Source organism: Convolutriloba macropyga, chromosome 8 (assembly GCF_964194025.1).
Source record: "Convolutriloba macropyga chromosome 8, txConMacr16.3, whole genome shotgun sequence".
NCBI lineage: Eukaryota > Metazoa > Xenacoelomorpha > Acoela > Convolutidae > Convolutriloba > Convolutriloba macropyga.
Genome location: NC_134475.1, coordinates 27,463,466 through 27,486,181, shown reverse-complemented (window position 1 = coordinate 27,486,181; position 22,716 = coordinate 27,463,466). Strand labels below are relative to the sequence as shown.

Below are 22,716 nucleotides of genomic sequence, written 5' to 3'. Positions count from 1 at the left end.
GTAACAATTTACTGCTCAGGAATATTTCTAGTTCAAGACACAGTAACACGTTATTTACTGCTCAAGACAATTTGTTTTGCAATATTTTGCTGAGTTATACTTTCAGCCGTTTTCTGCGGCTACTACGTTGAGTTCTGTGTGTCACTTTTTGTTATTTCCCCCTTTTCTCTTTTTTCTCACGTGACAAACTGTAACTAGAACTAGAACTATAACTATTAAAATGACTAAGACATCAGAAAGTGTTTTGTTTCTATTTTCCCCGCCTATGCAAGCTTGTTATTCCTTAAGCTCAGCTCCAACATTCGGAACAACTCGTATAGGTTAAATCAATTCCATGCATGGCGGGAAACTGGCAGTGCGGGATGCCGTCAAAACTGATAAGGTGCTAGCTAACAAACTCCAACCTCTCACATCTATCAGATAGCAAACTTTTTAAATTATGCCAACTAAGTACGACTCGAATGAGGGCAATGATAGGCTAACAACAAAAATTACATCGGGCGAAAGGTTTTTGGGAGATTATGAGCGTCAAATATAAAAATTATCCCGCTCTACACCCCATTGCCTCTAATCTTAGTACATCGCTTCACATCTAAGCCATATTACTCCCAGCACTTCTATCGCTCTTGAGGAAAATCAGAATGAAATTTTGAAAGGATTTCAATTTTTTCCACCATTATTTATTTTGGTTGAGAGTTTGTTTTTGACTGCAGTCTAGCTCACTGGGATGTGGCAGTGTTGCTATCAAAGACTGACTTCTCATGCAAAGTGGGTCAGTGGATCAGCTACTTGACCACCTTCGGAACCCAACTGGTCCTGGTTCTCTTTACGTTTGACAGACTCATGGCTGTTGTTAAACCCATCTACTACAACCTCAAGGTCGCGTCTCCGGATCTTATCTTAACTCTTTTTTAGGGAAAGAACTTCGTAACATTTAACCCGGGTAGAGGAATTCAGGCAATTTTATGTAAGATAAGCAGTAACTGGAGTTGACAAGTTTGACAGACCCCCGCGTTTTTAAAAAATAATTTTGTGCTGATTTTAATTGTACAGATTGAACGCTTTCAACGCAAAATTTTCCAACTTGTCACCGCTAGTTAACAATTATTTTACATAAACTTAGTGTTTTAACGCGTAGACCTTACGTAATTATTGCGTTTCCAGTTGTCGATCTTGCAAATGTAGCGTTTCCAATAGTACATATTACATAATTTTAGCGTTTTCTAGCAACGATCTTACTTAAACGTCCTACTTTCCAAAAGTTTGTTTTACATATTTTCAACATTTAGACCATTGTCTGCGATACTCAAAATATTGACCTCCTGCATGCTTGTCGCCAGTGAGGTTGTGGAATCATGTATTTTATTTGGTGGTTAATGCGTTGATTGCTTAATCATGCAAGATCAACCCTGAAAAACGTATAATTATGTAAAGTCTGCATAATTTTTAATATTTTAGGCCGATGAGATTCGACAATTGGCTATAGTCGCCCTGAATTGAGTAAACTCCACCCCAAAGCTAAACAGGCCCTAAGTTTTCGAGTTTATGTAATTTCAGGGCTCAAATCACTGCTTTTTTGCGTATGATCAACGCTAACTTCACCGCTAATGTATGTACTATTAACCTTGAAACGATGAGAATTTGTTAGATCCACTCTTATAAAGGAAAATGTTATGGAAAATATACACTTTGAAACGCTCAATATACTTAAAATGTACGCTTGGAAATGCTAAAATTATGATAAATCGACATTTGCCAACGCAAAAATTATTTAAGATTATGTTAAATCAACGCATAGAGGCTCTAAAAGCAACATCTGTAAGCTGTAAATTTGTTTAAGTTATAGGATTGGAAACGCTAAAAATATGTAAGGTCAACTCTAGAGAGCAATGAATTCTGTAAGATTAGCGCCTCTCAACTGCGACAGTTTCGTTTTAGCGTGCTTAGCTTTAATCATAACTTCAACGAATTCACTGCCAGTCCTACTTATTTTTGAGTTTTTTTAATCTTTGCCACATTGGTTCGGTACACATAATATATAGTCAGTCTAATCATTTTTGTTTTGCCTTACTCGGGCGTTTGAATTTCAAAGTTTTGATTACAAGAATTGTTTTCAAAAATAAGGTCCATTTTGAGATTTTTGCGGGCGAAATCATCCCGGAATTACCCACCAGGGTAACGCCCAAATTTATTTCTCAACAAAAATGCTTGTCAAAAACCGCTGTAAATTTTCAGTCTACCAAGTCTAAAAATATGAAGCAAGAGTCAAAATTATCATAAACGTTTATCTGAGTGGCACAAAAAATAAGTTAAAATTGCATAGCGACAATTTACATTGAGCTAAGGGGTGCTATGGTTCTCTGGAATTCTAATTACACTAATTAACAGTAAATTGTGACATGAAAAGTTTTATGAGTGGAAATGGAGGCACAATTTTGAAGTTTTCCTTTTCGACTTCCGGCGTTTATATTGTAAATTTTTCCAAGATTCCTGCACCACTCTTGCGAGATTATACATAACTATACCAAAACTTGCAAGATTCATTCAAGATGTTGAAAATCAGCAGTCTCTTTGCCTAAATTTAAAAGCAGCAGCCGTTTTGCAAGATAAAATTCATTTTAATAACCCTGCTAGATAACTATAAATATTTTGCGATATTATTGCAAGAAGGTATCAACCATCTTTCATAATATCGTGCAACATAATAATACGTTTACAAGGCAAAATTTTCGCACAAGGCAAGCACACGCTCGCATTAGCGAAAACAATTTTTAAGGAGTTGTTGTTTAAAGACTTCAAACAGCCTTTATTTAGATAAACCATGTCTCATTGAGAGCACAGACAAATTTTTTTTAGAACCTTTTCAAAAAATTACTGTACGCACTGGAAAACGGCCTGAAAACTTTTATTAAGGTTCAGAATATTGCAAGAATTAGTCGTTAGGAATAAAAGTGTTGGCAATGAAACTATTGGCTCAAATGATTCTAAGCGGTTACCGTCAAAATAGTGATGATCAATCACTATACAAAAAAGTTCGAAGTAGATCTTGCGCTCTTTCAATTTTGTAATGACCCGCTACAAAGATATCAAATTACATTTTTTTCAAAAGATAAAAGAGTTCATTATCATAGGCCAATTCAAAATGTTTTTTTTATCTCAAGTGCCTCTTCGATATATATATATATATATATATATATATATATATATATATATATATATATTAATATGTGTGTGTTCAGCACCTCGTTTGTCGCAGAAATTTTTCTCCAAATTATCTGGTGAAAATAAAAGCGTTTTCAATTTTTGCAATTTTTTTAAACTTTGTTGAATTTGAATATGCCGCTGTTCTGTCTGCTACGAAAACTACAGTTGTTTTTACTGTTGAAATTAAGCCTTTAGTATAACATTGTTCAGCTACTTTCTTTTTTTTCTCCTGGTAAAATTATCAATCCTTTGCTGGAGATAATTATAAAATTGGTCTGAAATCTACAAACAAAATTTTTAGAAACCTATTTGTTAAAACAATAATTTGGAACCTTACAACAGTGTGATTTCTAATTGTTTTTTATACCACCTATTTGTGCGTTTATTTAGATCAATTTGTAATTCCTAGTCTTCTAAATCGAATCTCTATGTTGGAATTTATAGATGTGGTCACATAACATTTAAAATGTTTTTCCTCCGACCAAAATTTACTTCACATTTAAAGCTTGATGTTGCTTTTGGTTGTTTCGAAGGTTAAAAAATATTGAGAACAAAATTTTAGTCGCAGTAGTCAAAAGTTGTTCTGGCCAGGAGTTGTTTTTTATATCAAATTACTTCCTTAAATCCTTTCTGTTTTTTCTTAAACTCTGACATCATCGCTACCACAAATATTGATTGTACCACTACGTTAAAATTTTTTATACAACGTCGGCAGTTCATTTAGATGAGTTTTATAATTTAATGTGTCATTGCAGCCCAAGCTGAAGTGCCAGACCAAAATCAAGTTTATCCAGCCCGTACAAGACGAAAATTGTTAACTTTCAGGTTGTTTCAGACACAAAAATTGTACACCAAGAGAATCGTTTATTTCCATACTTTCCTGCGTTCTTCGATGTTCCCAGACAATGTGTTTTTGAACGCATAGTGCCCTCTCCCTCGTGCGTTTATCTTAAGTCCGGACATAATTGATTTTCGTCTGGGCGACAGCCTGCGAGATTATTTGACAATTGTTCTGCACTTTCCCTACAGAAGTTTTCACGTTTCTTGTATTTCTAGCCCGTCCTCAGCAACATAAACTTTTGTAGTTCAAAAGTAACATGACCCACGTGAGAAATTTTTTAAATCTTTGCCATGGCAAAGATAAAAAATATTTTCTCACGTGGATCATCTTACTTTTGAACAACAAAAGTTTATGTTGTTGAGGACTGGTAGACACATGTAACCTCTACCCAGGCCAAGGCCTCGACTTATAAAAAGACTTTGAAAGTCTAGTAGGGGGCAATATTGACTATAATTACACGGTCGAGCTTCCTAATTAATGTTGAGCTAATATCTTTTCATGGGTCGAGCTTAAGTCTTTTCATAACGAAGAAAGTCCAGCTAAGGTCTTTTTATGTGTCCACCATTAGTCATATCATAACAAACAAAGTCGAGTAAAGGTCTTTTATGGGTCCACCATTAGTCTTTTCGTAGGTCTGTTTTTCAAAATCCAAAATTTTGCATTTTTTCTGCTGCTGTACAAACAGAAGCAGAGTGAGAGCAAGACTGAATAGCTTTGCATCAGAGCAGTACAACTTCAGAAACAGTTGGAAGACTGCCATAAGCATTAAGATTTTTGTCAAACCTTAAGGTAGCGAGTTATGGCAGCTCGAGTATATTACCACTTTAGTTGATTCGATGAAACCGTCTAGCTTATGTGTATTGGTCCTAGTCCCATTAGCCATGACAAAATTTCGGCGTTATTCAGTTTCGCCTCCAAAATTGTGAACTATCTTTTTTTTACAAGTAATGCAGGTTTTTGAGGGATTAGTGATTCTTCTGAATCGTAAAAAATGAAGGAGCATACACGTTGACTACGTTATATGCAATATTGCACGGACAATTTTAATGGCAAAAAAGCAGACTTATGAAAATACCAATGAAAAGACTTCAACTCGACTTTGTTTGCAAACATTGTTTAGAGCTTAAGTCCAGCCCAAATATTGGGTCGAGCTAAAATCTTTTGAAAAATTTTGGGTCCAGCTAAAGTCTTTTGCGAAAAAACTGAGTCGAGCTAAGGTTCAGAATGTCTTAAAGTCCAGCTAAAATCTTTTCATAGCTCAAATGAGTCAAGCATGGTCTATTCATAGTACATTTGGGTTGAGCATTGTCTTTTTATAAGTCTGTACCTAGACTTGGGTAGCCTTGCTTTCAAGTATTGTATAAACTATTAGAATGTAAGTATCATGTCAAAATTTGACCAGCCGGTATGAGAGGACTTGTTCAAAAAGTTGATAAACGAATTCTCATAGTTGAGGTAAGATCCAAAACAGTTGAAAGCCAATTTGTGGTACCCAGTGAAAGCATCCAGTGCTATATACATACTCATCTCTTTTCTACTGGCTGGAAATCTATACGCCTTTGCCCTAGAGGGGGGCAGTTGTCTAATGGGATCACACCTGTCTCCCCTGATGCGCAACTTGTACACGCTCTACACTGGCACTTTCCTCTACTCTGTTCTGCCTGGAACCCTGATTCTCGTCTTCAATGTCGTCATAATCGTCAATCTGAGGTACGATTAAATAAACTATGCACTCTTTTCTTTCTTGCAGTGGAAAAAATAAAATCAAATAAAATGAAGTCCGTAGTGCACACATAAGTAAATTAGTCATATTACGTAATTCAGATATTTATTTTATTAAAAATTTATTATCAAGGAAAATTTGTGCCAAATATCATAACAAAAAAGTTGTAGATTGATTACAGAAGCAATGAAAGCAGTTTAAATTGATGTTTATACTGTCAGTGATCATGATTTTATATCCATTGCCTATACTAGCCATTCCAATTGAATAAGATATAAACAATTAGCAAATTTTGATAGCCTACTTAATAAGAAACATTTAAGCAACCATTTGCCAAAACTTTTTTTTATCATAAGGGAATAAAAGTTTATAAAAAATTATCGCTGTAGGAAAAAGATTTTGCGGTACATATGATTGAAGAAATAGAATTTTGTTGACTATATCAAGTAATTTAATCTTAGACGTATCTATTTATAGATGAAATCTGGAAATTGATGGAACATGAAGTAAACATTTTTCAAAGTTATTACAAAGCTTGCAGATGTGAAAAACGCTTGAATCCTAAATTGTAAGCATATTAATAATTTTACATAAACTTTTCTTATCCAATTAGCGTGAAGTAAAAACTGAAGACTGAAGTAAAACACAACAGAGAAAAATCAGAAACGGACGATAGATATAACCATCGTGAACTAGTAATTCGGAGTGTAGTCCATCGTGTGTAATGTCAAAATACAACATCAACGGACCGTCGCAAAAGTAATTAAGCTTAGAAAAAAAATTTAAGTGCTCCCTGCCGAATTGTCTGTTGTTTCTTTTCTGCTGAGTGACCAAAATTCTGCTGAGTGACCAAACCAAGCTGATCTTTGCAGTAAAAATTCTCTTTCTTTTCAAAAAGTTGGTTAAACAAGATCAGTCTTACATTAGGCGAAACCGGGACAAAATGTCAAAAAGCATTGACTGATCATGGTTTATCTGAATGAAAAACCTCAGCCTGGCTGGACGAAAGATTTGTTGCAGATATGTCGCTATGGTGTACGGTCTGATATTTTCTTACCATAACTTACAATTTCTGGTCAGATCTTTTAAAATTTTCAATATCTGACAAAATCTTGTAACTGAACGCGAGGTTACTTAAGCTAAATAAGAAAACTAACTGCCAAAAAATTTACAGGGTAACTCAATGATCATATTTGCAGCCCTCAAAAAAGTGCCGCCCAAGCATTGATAAACAAACTGCTATATTAATTGCTCATTACATTGTTGGATTTTAAAAAAATTATTGGTTTTAATCGTAAAAGTGAAGTAGATTGTTTATTGTTTACCATAAGCTCTCATAATTTTAAATATGTGACTCGAAAAGTTTAAAAATATAATATCCGTGCTCTTGAGCACGAGTAAACAGATTTCTATTATTGAAATTATGGAAATCAAAATGGGCTAACGTTTTACAGGTATTTTAATAATCCGTATCAGTGTGAAAATTTACAGATTTTCTAGATGTCGATTAGCTTATATCGATTAAATTGAACCTTAAGTATGAACAAATTTTCCTCCTTGCCTTATCTAGCACTTAAGTACTTGTGCAGTTTTTTTTCAAACTCGCAGACTTGAGGAATGAACATTTCATCAGATCATACATTCTCGTGTGGAAGTTGTACACATCTGATCAGATCAGATCTTACGAGATAAAAATTCCCAATTAACCACGATTTATATTGATCGTCTTTTTACAGGAAACGCAACTCTGTGGGATCTTCGGGTACTGGGGGTGGGTCCAATCGAGACCAATCTATCACTCGCGGACTTCTTTCAGTGTCTTTCTGCTATCTAGTGCTGACGTCACTTGGATCTGCCAACATCCTGTTCCTCACCAGCTACGTTCAACCTCGTATCTCAGATGACGATCCAAAATGGGGCAAAATAGGCACATATTTCCTCTAAAATTACATTATATCCCCTTCCCTAATGCGATACAAAGCAAAAATTAGTTTTTGAACTATTATGGGCAACTGTATCAATCGATGAAAGTATGATTTGCAGGGTGCTAGAAGATCTAGTCCAAAGTCCAAGTTCAAAACCTCTTATCAGACGATATCAACTTCCAGCATACAAAAATTTCGGTTCGGGACAAAAGTCAAGAAATTATGGTCTCAAGTTTGACCAATCAAAAGACATTTCCTTTTGTAGCCTTTACTGTACTTCACTCGGAAATCGATGTTAATGACTCAATACAATAGCATTTTTAAAAAACGTTGTTAATTTCCTCTGATACACATAAGAATAAAATGCAAATGGTAAAAGTTAAGAATATAACATTATGTAAAACTATATAATCATTAAATTTCTTAACTAAAAATTTGACCATACATTAGTAAAAAAAATGGCCTAAGATGCGAGCATAAAACGTTTCCACAATTTTTATGTACATCATGAAGATTAGAAATAAAAATTAAAATCTAATGCTCTCAATGTCATCTTTCATATTAGTTATTTCAAAAATTCATTCAAAAACTCTTTCAAAAATATTCTTTCAGTTCTTTTTAAGGAATCGTTCGATGTTGTTTTCAGTCTAATATTAGAAGGCAGACTATTATAAATGGGAAGGGCTTGTGCAATAAAAGAATCAGTTCAAAATTTATTGTTCTTTCTTATATGGAACGTCATTTTTTTGACCTGTCGTGTTGTTCTATTCTCATGGCAGAGAGAGGCTCAATTTTATGTGCTGGATGATCGTGGCAGAGTAAGAGAATAAATGTTTTGAGCAATGTTTTTATCAAGAAAAAAGAGACTGGTAATACTCTGTTGCGAAGTTTGAGATATGTGGACCGATCGTATTTTCTCCTATTAAAAAAGTTTTTATTCCCCAATTCAAATGTTTTTCTAAAGTTGTGAGTAATGACTTTTGCTACCCTATCAAAATTAATGCAGAATAATGTAGTTGACTTAATACTATTGCATTAAGTAATAAGATTTTCGTTTTCTCTGGTAATTTTTTATTAAGTGTGTTCGAAGGTTTTATTCCACAAGCCATTCTCTGGAGAATTTATTTCACTTCTCCATCAAATTTTAGTTTGCTATCAATAAATACGCCAAAAAACTTCACACTATATGATTCTTCTATTTTTTGTCGATATTCATAACAGTATTTGTTAACCTCTTCCTGGTACTGAACACAATGTATTTTGTTTTTTGTTTGTTCACCATTAACTGGGACTTTGCAAAAAAACTGATAATTTTTGAGATGTTATGTTCAAGTTTTGTTATTGACGATATTTCATCAGTGTCGGATGTAAAAAAAGTGTCGTCTGCATACTGGACGACCGGGCAATCTTTTTCTACAATCTTTGCTAAATTGTTGACGTAAAGGGTAAATAATAGAGGTACTAAAAAGTAACCTTGTGGATCTCCTCTTTTCAATTTGATCCAATCTGATTAAATTCCAATTTAGGACAACTCTTTCAGTTTTTTCACCCAAATAGTTTTCTATTAAAATGGAAGCATGTGCGTCAAAACCTATGTTTTCAAGTATCCGTAACATTATTTTGTGGTTTATAGAATCAAAAGCCTTGGAAAGATCTAAAAACGCACCTGTAACATTTTTTTCTTGTTGAGTTCTAATCTTATTTGTTCTATCGATTTCAGGATAGCATCAATTGTTGAAATTTATTTTCTATGACCAAATTGACTAAGAGACAATAATAGCTCTCGTTCTAAGAAACTTATCATTTGTGAACTGAACGCCTTTTCAAAAAATTTTGAGAAAGCAGAAGTGACGAAAATGGGTCCATAATTGAGTGGGTCTTCAGGATTTCTTTTTTGAAAAAAGGAGTTACACAAGCTTTTTAAGATCTTCTGGAAATTTTTCTTCTGTAATGACTGGATTAATGAGATAACATAGTGGTTCCACTAGCGCTGCTTTAGCATCTTTTATTGCCCAAGCTGGTGTTTTTGAAGGCCTGAGTGGTTTACTTGTATGCAAAGAATCTAAGAGCAAACTTGATTCCTTGGTTGTTATATATCGGAACCTGAAACACTCTTCCGGAGCAGTTTAAGGAGGAATGTTGTTTGTTTGTTGCAAGCCAATGAACTCTCCTTGAGTAGAAAGACTATAATTTAGAAGATTTGCAATTTCCATTGGCTTTGTTATCTTATTTGCAAAACTGTCTAATAACGATTGAATTCTGGTTTCAGTTTTTTCGTTATTACGAAGATCTTGAATGAATTTCCATCTGGCTTATTCACTGTTTGAATCCACAAAAACTTGAGAGAAAATGTTTTTCCTTCTGACGAATTAAATCGTTTTTAGTTTTATCATCGCTCATTCATGAAAACTGTTTTTTGTTTTCTCACAAAGCCATTTTCTTTAAATACAAATTTTGGTTCGTCTTTTCTAATATAACAGATTTTAATTGGAGCATGTATTGCTAAGGCTCTTTCAATAATTCTTTGAAATTCAAATAACTTCATATCTCCCGTCACTGCACCGTAAAAGTGTCTCCAATCCGAATTTTCTTTAAGATTTTGGAACGCTGTGGCTGAATAGTTTTTTGTCAGATTTTTTTGTTGTTCTTGATTTTAGCATCACAGATTTAAGAACTGTGATTGTTGCAAAATGATCAGTTTTCGAAATTGTATCCGCTACTATGCCTGTTTTGTAATCGTCTGTTAAGATGTAATCGATAAAAGTTGAAGAAGAGTTAGTCATTCTTGTAGCTGTATCAATATTTGATGGCTTAAGATATATTCGATGGTTTAAGATCACAGCTTTTAGTTGTGTTTAACACAGCTTTTAGTAGTGTTCATCGACTATCTTTTTTTAAAACGTAGATTGTCTCGATTACCGTTACCAATTACCACAGAATCGAATTTCGAAAAGTTGACAATAATGTCCTGGTTAACATTGGTATAAACGAGGGAACAGCTCTTTTACAATAAACAGGATCAGAGAAATTTAATAACATCAAAAATAAACTTCGATAGATCATAGAGAGGACGAATCGCTAAATTTATAAAATTTGCTTTTTTTTGTGACGAAATCCAGTCCACAGCTAATTGACCATCCGTACAAAAAATTGGTTTTGCTGACTGAATGTGGCAAACTTTGCTGAACGAGATTAGCAACTCTGACACCGATGCCTTTCTGGAGCAACTTTGCACTTTTCAATCACAAAGTGACCGTTAGTAAATGACGCAGATCTCGCAATTGTAGAAGCGTTAACCGAAACGTGCAACTGATTTTCCGACAAATCGAGAAAGAGAGGGGTCAAGGGTCTGGGGATCTCAAAACGAGACATTACATGATAACTCTTTAACAGTTTTTGCAAGTTCTTCTCAAGTTCTTCTCTAGTAGCGCATTCGTTGAGACAAAAAAGATGGCCTACGACAACCCAAAGATGGCCGTTGCAGATTCCGAATTGCTCTGTTGTTGATATCTGCTGTTGAAATTAGGTTTGTTGTATAAATGCTTTTCAGTACAAAAAATGTTTGCTTCGGTCTTATTGATATATTTTGTCGTGTATTTGAAGCCGTTTCCCGGGTCGCCGCTTCCTTGGTTCCATACAAGGATCATATATGATGTCATACAAATCATAACGTATTTCCTAGTACGATCCTTGCATGGAACCAAGGAAATCATATATGATCCTTGCATGGAACCAAGGAAACCATATATGATCCTTGCATGGAACCAAGGAAATCATATATGATTCTTTGATGAAACCTAGGAAGTCATATATGATTCTTTGATGAAACCTAGGAAATCATATATGATTCCTGAATGAAATCCGGGAAACCATATATGATCCTTGTACGAAATTGAAGAAATCCTATATGATCCTTGTAAGAAATCAAAGATATCATAAAGGTTCCAATACGACGAGGAAGTAGTTGTTAGTCCTTGTATTACTAGCAAATGCTAAGCAAGATCAGTTAGGCTTTCATTTTCGTGCTAGGGAAAACTTCAATTTCCTCGATTTCATATAAGGATCATATATGATTTCCCTGATTTCGTACAAGGATCATATAGGTTTTCCTGGGTTTCATACAAGGATCATAAAAGATGTTTTAGTTTGTGAGCAGTCTCGTTCTTACTGGAAGCCGAAAAAAAAACTTTCTGAGGAATATTCAATCACATGACAAGAAAACAACCCGCTGTGAAGTTAAACATAACAACTTCACAATGTAGTGAAATTAATTAAATCTTTAGCGCAGTTGCTCAAAATCTCAACGAAAAATTCAAAAAGGAGACACCAGAAGTCAAAAAAATTAAAATGATTTCTGTTCTTTCTAATTGGCAAACGTAACAATAAAAATTGTGCAAACATTTAATTCATTGGCACATAAGATCACAAGCAAATGTTATGATATTAGCATCTTCATACTTTAAATACTTGTATCTCATATCTAACACTTTTGAGTTTTTAATCAACAAAAACCATTGAAAACACACGAATTAATGGAAGACCTGGGTCCTGGGTTTTTACAAAAATCATAGAAGAAGTTTTAGTTTAGTGACCAGTCTCGTTCTTACTAGAAGCCAAAAAACTAACTATCAAACCAATAATCAGATTAATCGTGTTCAAACGCCTCAATCAGCGGTACAAGAAACTTTGCAATTGATGTTCTGAAGAACAAAAGTTTATTGGATATAAGTTTTTGATTGAAAGTGATCAACTCGGAACTTTCCTCAACAAGAAAAAAAGAGTATATTTGATGAGTTGAACCAAGTGGGGATGAACGAGACTCAACAACTTTGAAACGTTCCACAGATGCGTAATCTTCGCCTTTTTCCGAATAAAACATTCGTAATTTTCCACAGATGATTTCTCCTCTATAAAAAGCTGCCACATAAGAATCTTTGCCGTTAGTTGAAATGTCAAAAACAAAATTTTTCCATTTCAAGTTTCGATAAAACTGGCGTTCATTTTTTCTGAGGTCTATATAGTTCGGGTTCTATCCCCACTGACTCCAGTGGACGTCCCCAGATACTAGTATAAAACTAGTGAGACCGTGTAAAAAGCACGTAAAACCAACTTGCGAAATCTGTGAAGCCACTTCGTGGATAACTTGAACAAAAAAGAAAACTTGAACAAAAATTGAAAGAATTATTAAAATAATAAAAAATTTTATATATCCCCTAATCAATATTTAATCAGTCTAAAACTAAAACTTTCTGTCTCACTTGGTGTAGTGGTTAAACTATTGAGTCTAGTTAAGTTGCTTTAGCAAACGGAAGGTTTGGGGTTCCTTCCTCAATGACTCCAGTGAACGTCCCCGACTTTGATGAATTACAATAAAACTAAGTGAGATAAAAAAAACCAAAATCACAGTTCTTAAAAAGGATGATGCCTGCTGTGAGACTGTATATGGGACACACTGTGATGGGTATACAGTCAAAAACACTAAGATCGGTGGAAACACAGTGAATAGTTTTTTTCACTGGTAAAACCTAAATTCACCATTACTATCTCTAATACCTTTATCATCAAATGGATCAATTGCTATTTTATATTGTTCTTTAGTTTCTAAATGATGTTTATTACTATCAATAGTATAATTAGTTACATATTTAGTTTTACCTTCATATATAGCACTAGTATAATCTTCAATTGTAATCTTTTTTTTAATAGTGGCTTTAGTTATACCTTTTAACTTTTTTCTCTTCCTTTCTTTTAACAGTATTGTAACAATATGCTTTAGCTTTAAGGAAACATGCTTCTATAAAAGTATCATTGGCTAATTCATCTTTCATCTTACTTAACTCATTATTATGTAAAATATCTTTTATCTTATCCATTTCCTTTTCTATAGTACTACCTAATGGAATATTTATGTTTATAAATATACTATCTCTATCTGTATAATGATAACTACAATCTAATTCTTTTTCAAAGTAATCATATATGGCTTTATACATATATAGCTTAGCTTTTTCTAATATAACAAAACCTATATAATTAAACTTATCTTATTTTATTTACCTCGAGTTTTATGTACAGCTACTAATTCATTATCGAAAACCACAGCATATTTAAAACTAATATTTTCTACTAATTTTATACACCTATCTACATCATTAACTAACTATATATCTTGTCTATTATATACATTTTCTATTGTTTTTCCATAGAAGGCATTATTCATCATTTTAAAGAATACATCTCCAAATTTATCACCTTTAGCTTTAGCTTCTTTTCTTTTCCATATATTAAACTCAATATAGGGCTTTAACCATTGTCTCTTACTATATTCTAACTTTTGCTTAATTGTAATATCTTCCAATTTCAAACCATGATCTAAATACCAATCTAACATCTCTCCATCTTTTACATAATCTACCTTATCTGTTAATTTTAGCATTAAATTCTCATTAGGTTTTTATCCTTTTTTTGTTTACATTTTGATAATCTGTAAATTGATCTACACATGCTTTTGTTTTCTCAGGGAAGAATGGATATTTATATGTTTTCTGTTTCAACTCATCACTATACTCAATATCAATGATGTAGATATAACCTAAGTTAGAGCTAGATCTAGTGAAGCCCAATTCTTCACATACTTTAATCTCACCAGTAGGTAAAGCTTGAACCATAGCAGAAGCATATAATGAGTTGAAGTCTAAATACTTTAAATAATTCTCTTTCCCAGCATACTCAGGATCTATCTGTTTATTCAATCATTTTACATGACAATCACCTAATACTGAAGCTAACCCACCTCTAATACCATGATGTATTGTATCATAAATATTAACTGTATTTTCTTTGTAATATTTAAGTCTAACATTATTATATTTCAACCCACACAACCAGGTTAACCCAGGAGTAGAATATGTGTAACATGGATCTATTTCATAATATTCTAAGCACAAAGCTCTAAATTTCTCAAATACATCAACTGATAACAATACATCTGTTTTAAGATAAAACATCATATGATCCTTTATTGTCTCACATTTAGTATCTTTCCAACAATCTATTGCTTGCTTATATTCTTTATCTGTAATACCACTTTGTTTCAACTTAGAAAAGAATGCTTCCTTGGGTGGTAAAAATGTTTCATGTAGTTTATCTATACTATCAAACCATTCATATGGGAATATACCTTTACTTCTTTCTAAGCCACATTTATTTAATGTTATACATTCTTCATTACTCAATGTCCAATGCTTTAGCATAACCCATATCAATACTAATATAATTCTCATCAGTTTCAGTTAATACTTTTAGTCTAACTTTCTTTGCTAGTTTAGCTATAAATAGATGATTATCATAATTAGAAGAATTAAATGCATACATTGGTACAAAATTATTCTTAGCTTGGAGGTTACATTTATTGTGAGCATATCCTCTAAATTTACCACTTAGATGATCATGATCTCTAACGATGTCTTCACCTAAGTTCTCATTACAATAATAACATGCGGTAGTAGTAGTAAGTGGAGTAATAGTCTCTTCTTTCAGTGGAATATTTATACTAAATATATCTTTAAATAATTTATTATAATGATCTACTCTATCCACAAACCAATCAACTACTTTATCACCACAGTTACATTCATACTTATCTTCTAATATATCAGGATAGTCACTTTTTATATATAAACCACAAGCAATAGGAATGTGTTTATCATCTTTTATTATACATTCAAAATCATAATACATAGCAAATGGTACTCTGTTTTTATAATGGAACTTATCAAACTTTAAGTAATCATTTTTATGGAATATTCTTCTATCTATATGTTTCTGTGTATTACATAAATCCAAATGTTTATTTAATGCATCTTCTGTTCTAAATGATACACAACATTTTAGACATGGATAGCATTTATTATGATTAGATGATTTTCTTAATAAGAAGGATACATCTTTATATAGGAAGTAATGATTATCCCAGTAGATTAAACACATTAAATAATACCTTATCTTTATTAGTTCTTGTATTTTCTTTGAGTGATAATAATCATATGGAGGTATAGCCCCATTTGGTAATTTTATCTCATTAATATATTCAGGTTTATTATATTTACTAACTCTATTTGGATCACGTGATGCAGGATGTAGATAAGCAATTAGACACCATAGCAAACACTTATTATCAGTATTATGTATATTAAGTATATATCTAGACTTGAATGGTAACTCAGTATCACGTCCACCACTTGGATAAAACCTATGTATATACATTGTCCTTTTAACAAATCGTTGCATACTCCATCCAGATTGATTCATTTCCTGTTCCTGCATTCTTGTCTCTAGTTCCCCATTCAATAAATCCAAGTCATGTGCACCATTATATAGCCTAGTCATTAACCTAAAGGTAAATTCGTTTTCTTCTAACTTATCATCTGTAGGTTTTGTATACTTAACTACATCAAAGGTGTTAAACTTAATATGGGGATGTATGTTATGCATTGACTCCAGTATACTTAAGAATTTAGAATCTTCATAATTACTACTAGTTGTTATTATTGATTATGCTTCATGTTATGATCTATTCCTAACTCACTAACTTTATGTCGCCACTTCTTATCAACAAGTTTTTTCTGATTATTATTTTCTTTATGTTCTTCTGATTCATTGTGTTGATTTTTATTGTTATATCGAGTATTACATATATTGCAATATCCTTCAGTTATATTTTTATTAGTATCCTTTTTCTTATCCTTATCAGTTAAACTGCTCAACGAAGTTGTTTTGCAAATTCGCAGATCCTTTCCCTCTACATTATCCAGATGCATCTTTGTTTTCAAATGTTGATCCACACTATATTGACTTAGAGAAATCTTACATGTTACACAATCAAACCTACTTCCATTCTTTATTATTTCCCCATTAACTAGTCTTACATTGTTCCTATGTTTTAATGTTGTCACATGATTATTATAAGCGGTATCATTATCTAGATATATCTCACAACTATCACAAAACTTTATTCCTTCTTCAGGATACTGCTCAAATAACTTTTGTTCTATATCTTTATTAGTAACTTTTATTTCATCCTCATTAGCAATCTCAATAATTTTATTTCTATTAAACATTCGCTCATTCTTTTTATGTTTAAGTGATTGAATGTGTCTGTTACAATTCTTTCGAGTCATCTCTTCATCACATTCTTCACATCTAATCTTATTTGTTTTAGGCTTTTGGACATAGACAAAATCATCAGATGAAACTGAGTCTAAATCTGAGTCCTTATCCTTATCAGAATCTACATCTTTATCCTTATCAGAACCTAAATCCTTATCCTTATCAGAACCTAAATCCTTTTTGGTGTAACCACTTCGTGGATCTAAATCTGGACAATATTTTGCTTCAACCATTCGCAATGACTCACGCATATCTTCTTCTCGTTGTTTCAATTTTGCATCCTGTTTATCATACGACTCCTTTTTTTCTTCCTTTACACGATTAAACCTTCTGATTGATTCTAAAGATTTTTCTAATTCTATTTTTGTCTTTCCTTATCTACTGGTTTGATTTCATCCCTTGGTTTCTTTTTATTTTTTAACATTTGGATTGCCATACTAGTAGAACTAGATGGAGCTTGTCCATGAGATTGAGCTTGCTCACTTTGAGATTGGACTTGACCTCTTCCAGTTAGAATGTTCCCGTTGTTTTCCTGCACATTCATTTTTACATGCCAAATTTTGAAATAATATTATTTATATACCTTTTCAATACTATAAAAATGATTAGTACCAAATGCGATGAATGTAAAAATAAAGCTTGGTGTTGGAGTTGTGATGAATGCCAAAGTAAACCTTTATCATGTTTTGTATGTGATGAAATTATAACCTATAGAGAGAGACATAATCATATGAGTAAGCATTATAATGATCCAGATCAATATCTAACATGTCATAAGTGTAAAGTAAATAAGCATATCTCTCACTAAGATTCGAACATTACACTTGTAGGATATGCTTATATCTCAATAGATATAGATTTGGTCACACTAAAGAAAGATTTAAAGAACAAGCAAAGAATTATAATATCCATGAAGCTGGTTCCCAGATCCACGAAGTGGTTTCACCAATCCATGAAGCTGGTTCCCAAATCAAAGTTTAATCCTATTAAAATGTTACTTGCGTTCCCGTTATTTATTATGTTGATACTTATTATTGTAATTGCTTATTGGAATTATGATAAATATTCTGATTTAAGGAAGAGATTCAAAGGATATAGGAATATTGTTCCAGAACCATTTGAAATTAAAAAACATAACTTTATTATTTATGGTCCATCTAATTCTGGTAAATCAACTTTTATAAAAGATTATTGTGGTTTGTATGAGACTGTTGATGTATTCTGTATTGATGGTAGTGAGTGGAAAGGATATAATGTAAATGGCATTGATGATTTAAAACTATTAGATAATTTAGATAGTTTTGCTAATAGTCTTATTATATTTGATGATATGGGAGAAAACATTAGATTACCAGCTATAGACTCATTGTATTCTAAAGGTAGACATCACAATATTAATATAATATGTTTAGGTCATACTGTAACAGATTTAAATACAAAAGCAAGAGATAATACCCCAGCTATATATATTACTTTAAATAGTTCACAACAATTCCTTGAAGGAGTACAAGAGAAGTTTAAAATTGATTCTAATCTATATAGATTTAAACATTATAACTATGGTGTAAAAAATTATAATACTATTAGTGACTATTAAATTGTATTAGATAAAGATAAAAATGTTGTATATGATTCTAGGATAGGTGATCTTGATATTGAGAAGTATGTTGATTATACAGAGTTTAAAAAAAAGGAATATAATATACTAAGTAGTTATTTAACAGATAGAATGATAGAACCAACACAGATTAAACCAAAAGAGTTAATGTTCTATTTTGAAGAATATTTGGAATTAAAGGAAATACATAAATCAATTAATTTATATAAAATATATTCAAATATGAAAAATGTACTTAGTGAGATACATAGTGGCTATTATGCTATTGCTGGCATGGTTACTATGGTAGGATTTGGTTATTCTTACTTTCAAAAACATGGTAATAATAATGATAATAATTTTAATGGTATTGATATTATGAATATAGATAAAGCAAAAATTAAATTAAAAAATGGTAAGAATATGACAATAGGTTATGGTTTGATAGATAAAAGCAATTATAATCTCAATCATCCATTCAATATAGTATGAGTGATAGTTAGTTGCCTTGTAAGTATTTATGCAACTCATAATCATATTAATTCTATATCTAAAAATGAGAGTAATATGTAGAGAATGTAATAATGAAATTGACACTAGTAGTGGTTATCCAGAACATGAACTAAAGGATCATTATAATGTTTTTAATAAAATTTTAATGGTAAGATGCACGAAATGTATGCCAGGAATATATAGTGGCTTTCATTTTATGGATAGATGTATAAATAAACTTACAGGCCTTATATCATCAACACATAGTTATATTGACTATCTCGATATTATTAATAGTAATGATATTATTGATAATAATAAAGATGATGAAGATGATAAAGATGATTTAAATAAGGTTTTAAATGAACTGAAAGATAATATTAAAGAAGATATAAAAAAAATATTAGAGATAATTTAAAACAAGAGATCATTAAGGAATTAAAACTAGAGATTAAAAATGAAATAAAAAAAGAAGTTAAAAATGAAATAGAAGGAGGAGGTATAAAAAATTTAAAGACTGATGTTAATATTAAGAATCCATCTAAGAAAATTAAATCAACTAGGACTTGTTGTTTTTGCAAAATTGAAAAAATAAAGATTGTTTTTATAATATCGGTGGTTTATGTAAAGAATGTTCCTCTGAAAAGCTTCAATGTCAATTGTGTAACATTTTTCTAAATAGGTCTTCCCTTAGAAAACATATGAAGAGACCACATATAAATTAGAAAGATAATTTTTAATGAAAAATTAATTATAAGCCATATATTTATGAGATAATTCTCTCATTTATACCTTTTATTTTGTTAATTACAAAATTACACAGAATAACACAGAATAACAAGGATAACTAGAATTATGGATTAAATTAGAATCTTAGTAATTCTGCGCTCGTGCAGAATTACTAAGATTCTAATTTAATCCATAATTCTAGTTATCCTTGTTATTCTTTGCTACTCTGTGTAATTTTGTAACTAACAAACTAAAAGGTATAATTGAGAGAATTATCTCATAAATATATGGCTTATAATTAATTTTTCATTAAAAATTATCTTTCTAATTTATATGTGGTCTCTTCATATGTTTTCTAAGGGAAGACCTATTTAGAAAAATGTTACACAATTGACATTGAACCTTTTCAGAGGAACATTCTTTAAATAAACCTCCAGTCTTAAAAAACAATCTTTATTCTTTTCAGTTTTGCAAAAACAACAAGTCCTAGTTGATTTAATTTGCTTAGATGGATTCTTAGTATTAACATCAGTCTTTAAAATATTTATACCTCCTCCTTCTATTTCATTTTTAACTTCTTTTTTATTTCATTTTCAATCTCTAATTTTCATTCATTAATGATCTCTCGTTTTAAATTATCCCTAATATATTCTTTTATATCTTCTTTAATATTATCTTTCAGATCATTTAAAACCTTATTTAAATCATCTTTATCATCTTTATCATCTTTATTATTATCAATATTATCATTACTAATAATAATATGGATATAGTCAATATAACTATGTGTTGACGATATAATGCCTGTACATTTATTTATACATCTATCCATAAAACGATAACCACTATATATTCTTTGCATACATTTCATGCATCTTACCAATAAATTTTTGTGAAAAATATTATAATGATCCATTAGTTCATGTTCTGGATAACCACTACTAGTATCAATTTCATTATTACATTCTCTACATATTACTCTCATTTTTAGATATAGAATTAATATGATTATGAGTTGCATAAATACTTACAAGGCAACTAGCTAACACCCATACTATATTGAATGGATGATTGAGATTATAATTGCTTTTATCAATCAAACCATAACCTATTGTCATATTCTTACCATTTTTTTATTTAATTTTTGCTTTATCTATATTCATAATATCTATACCATTAAAATTATTATCATTATTATTACCATGTTTTTGAAAGTAAGAATAACCAAATCCTACCATATTAACCATGCCAGCAATAGCATAATAGCCGCTATGTATCTCACTAGGTACATTTTTTATATTTGTATATATTTTATATAAATTAATTGATTTATGTATTCCCTTAAATTCCAAATATTCTTCAAAATAGAACATTAACTCTTTTGGTTTAATCTGTGTTGATTCTATCATTCTATCTGTTAAATAACTACTTAGTATATTATATTCCTTTTCCTTAAACTCTGTATAATCAACATACTTCTCAATATCAAGATCACCTATCCTAGAATCATATACAACATTTTTATCTTTATATAATACAATATAATTGTCACTAATAGTACTATAATTTATTACACCATAGTTATAATGTTTAAATCTATATAGATTAGAATCAATTTTAAACTTCTCTTGTACTCTTTCAAAGAATTGTTGTGATCTATTAAAAGTAATATATATAGCCGGGGTATTATCTCTTGCTTTAGTATTTAAATCTGTTACAGTATGACCTACACATATTATATTAATATTGTGATGTCTACCTTTAGAATACAATGAGTCTATGGCTGGTAATCTAATGTTTTCTCTCATATCATCAAATATAATAAGACTATTAGCAAAACTATCTAAATTATCTAATAGTTTTAAATCATCAATGCCATATACATTATATCCTTTCCACTCACTACCATCAATACAGAATACATTAACAGTCTCATACAAACCACAATAATCTTTTATAAAAGTTGTTTTACCAGAATTAGATGGACCATAAATAATAAAGTTATGTCTTTTAATTTCAAATGGTTCTGGAACAATATTCCTATATCCTTTGAATCTCTTCTTTAAATCAGAATGTTTATCATAAATCCAATAAGCAATTACAATAATAAGTATCAACATAATAAATAACGGGAACGCAAGTAACATTTCAATAGAATTAAACTTTGATTTGGGAACCAGCTTCATGGATTGGTGAAACCACTTTGTGGATCTGGGAACCAGCTTCATGGATATTATATTTCTTTGCATGTTCTTCAAATCTTTCTTTAGGGTGAGCAAATCTATATCTATTGAGATATAAGCATATCCTGCAAGTGTAATGTTTGAATCTATAGTGAGAGATATGCTTATTTACTTTACACTTATGACACGTTAGATATTGGTCTGGATCATTATAATGCCTACTCATATGATTATGTCTTTCTCTAAATGTTATAATTTAATCACATACAAAACCTGATAAAGGTCTATTTTGGCATTCATCACAACTCCAAACCCAGGCTTTGTTTTTACATTTATCGCATTTGGTACTAATCATTTTTATAGTATTGAAAAGGTATATAAATAATATTATTTCAAAATTTGGCATATAAAAATGAATGTGCAGGAAAACAACGGGAACATTCTAACTGGAAGAGGTCAAGTCCAATCCCAAAGTGAGCCAGCTCAATCTCATGGACAAGCTCCATCTAGTTCTACTAGTATTGCAATCCAAATGTTAAAAAATAAAAACAAACCAAGGGAAGAAATCAAACCAGTAGATAACGAAAGACAAAAGGTAGAATTAGAAAAATCTTTAGAATCAATCAGAAGGTTTAATCGTGTAAATGGAGAAATAAAGGAGTCGTATGATAAACAGGATGCAAAATTAAAACAACGAGAAGAATATATGCATGAGTCATTGCGAATGATTGAAGCAAAATATTATCCAGATTCAGATCCACGAAGTGGTTACACCAATAAGAATTTAGGTTCTGATAAGGATAAGGATTTAGGTTCTGATAAGGATAAAGATGTAGATTCTGATAAGGATAAGG

At 31.3% G+C, this 22,716-nt stretch overlaps 1 protein-coding gene across 1 annotated transcript in view; it reads left to right on the top strand.

Moving 5' to 3' along the window:
• LOC142345009 (uncharacterized) overlaps positions 1-7,712 on the top strand; it is a 36,831-nt gene extending 29,119 nt beyond the window's left edge. The window contains exons 3-5 of the mRNA XM_075397093.1: positions 714-879; positions 5,517-5,755; positions 7,505-7,712. Of these exons, the coding sequence (XP_075253208.1) occupies positions 714-879; positions 5,517-5,755; positions 7,505-7,712 (613 nt within the window). The remainder of the gene's footprint in view (positions 1-713; positions 880-5,516; positions 5,756-7,504) is intronic.
• The last annotated feature ends 15,004 nt before the right edge of the window (positions 7,713-22,716 follow it).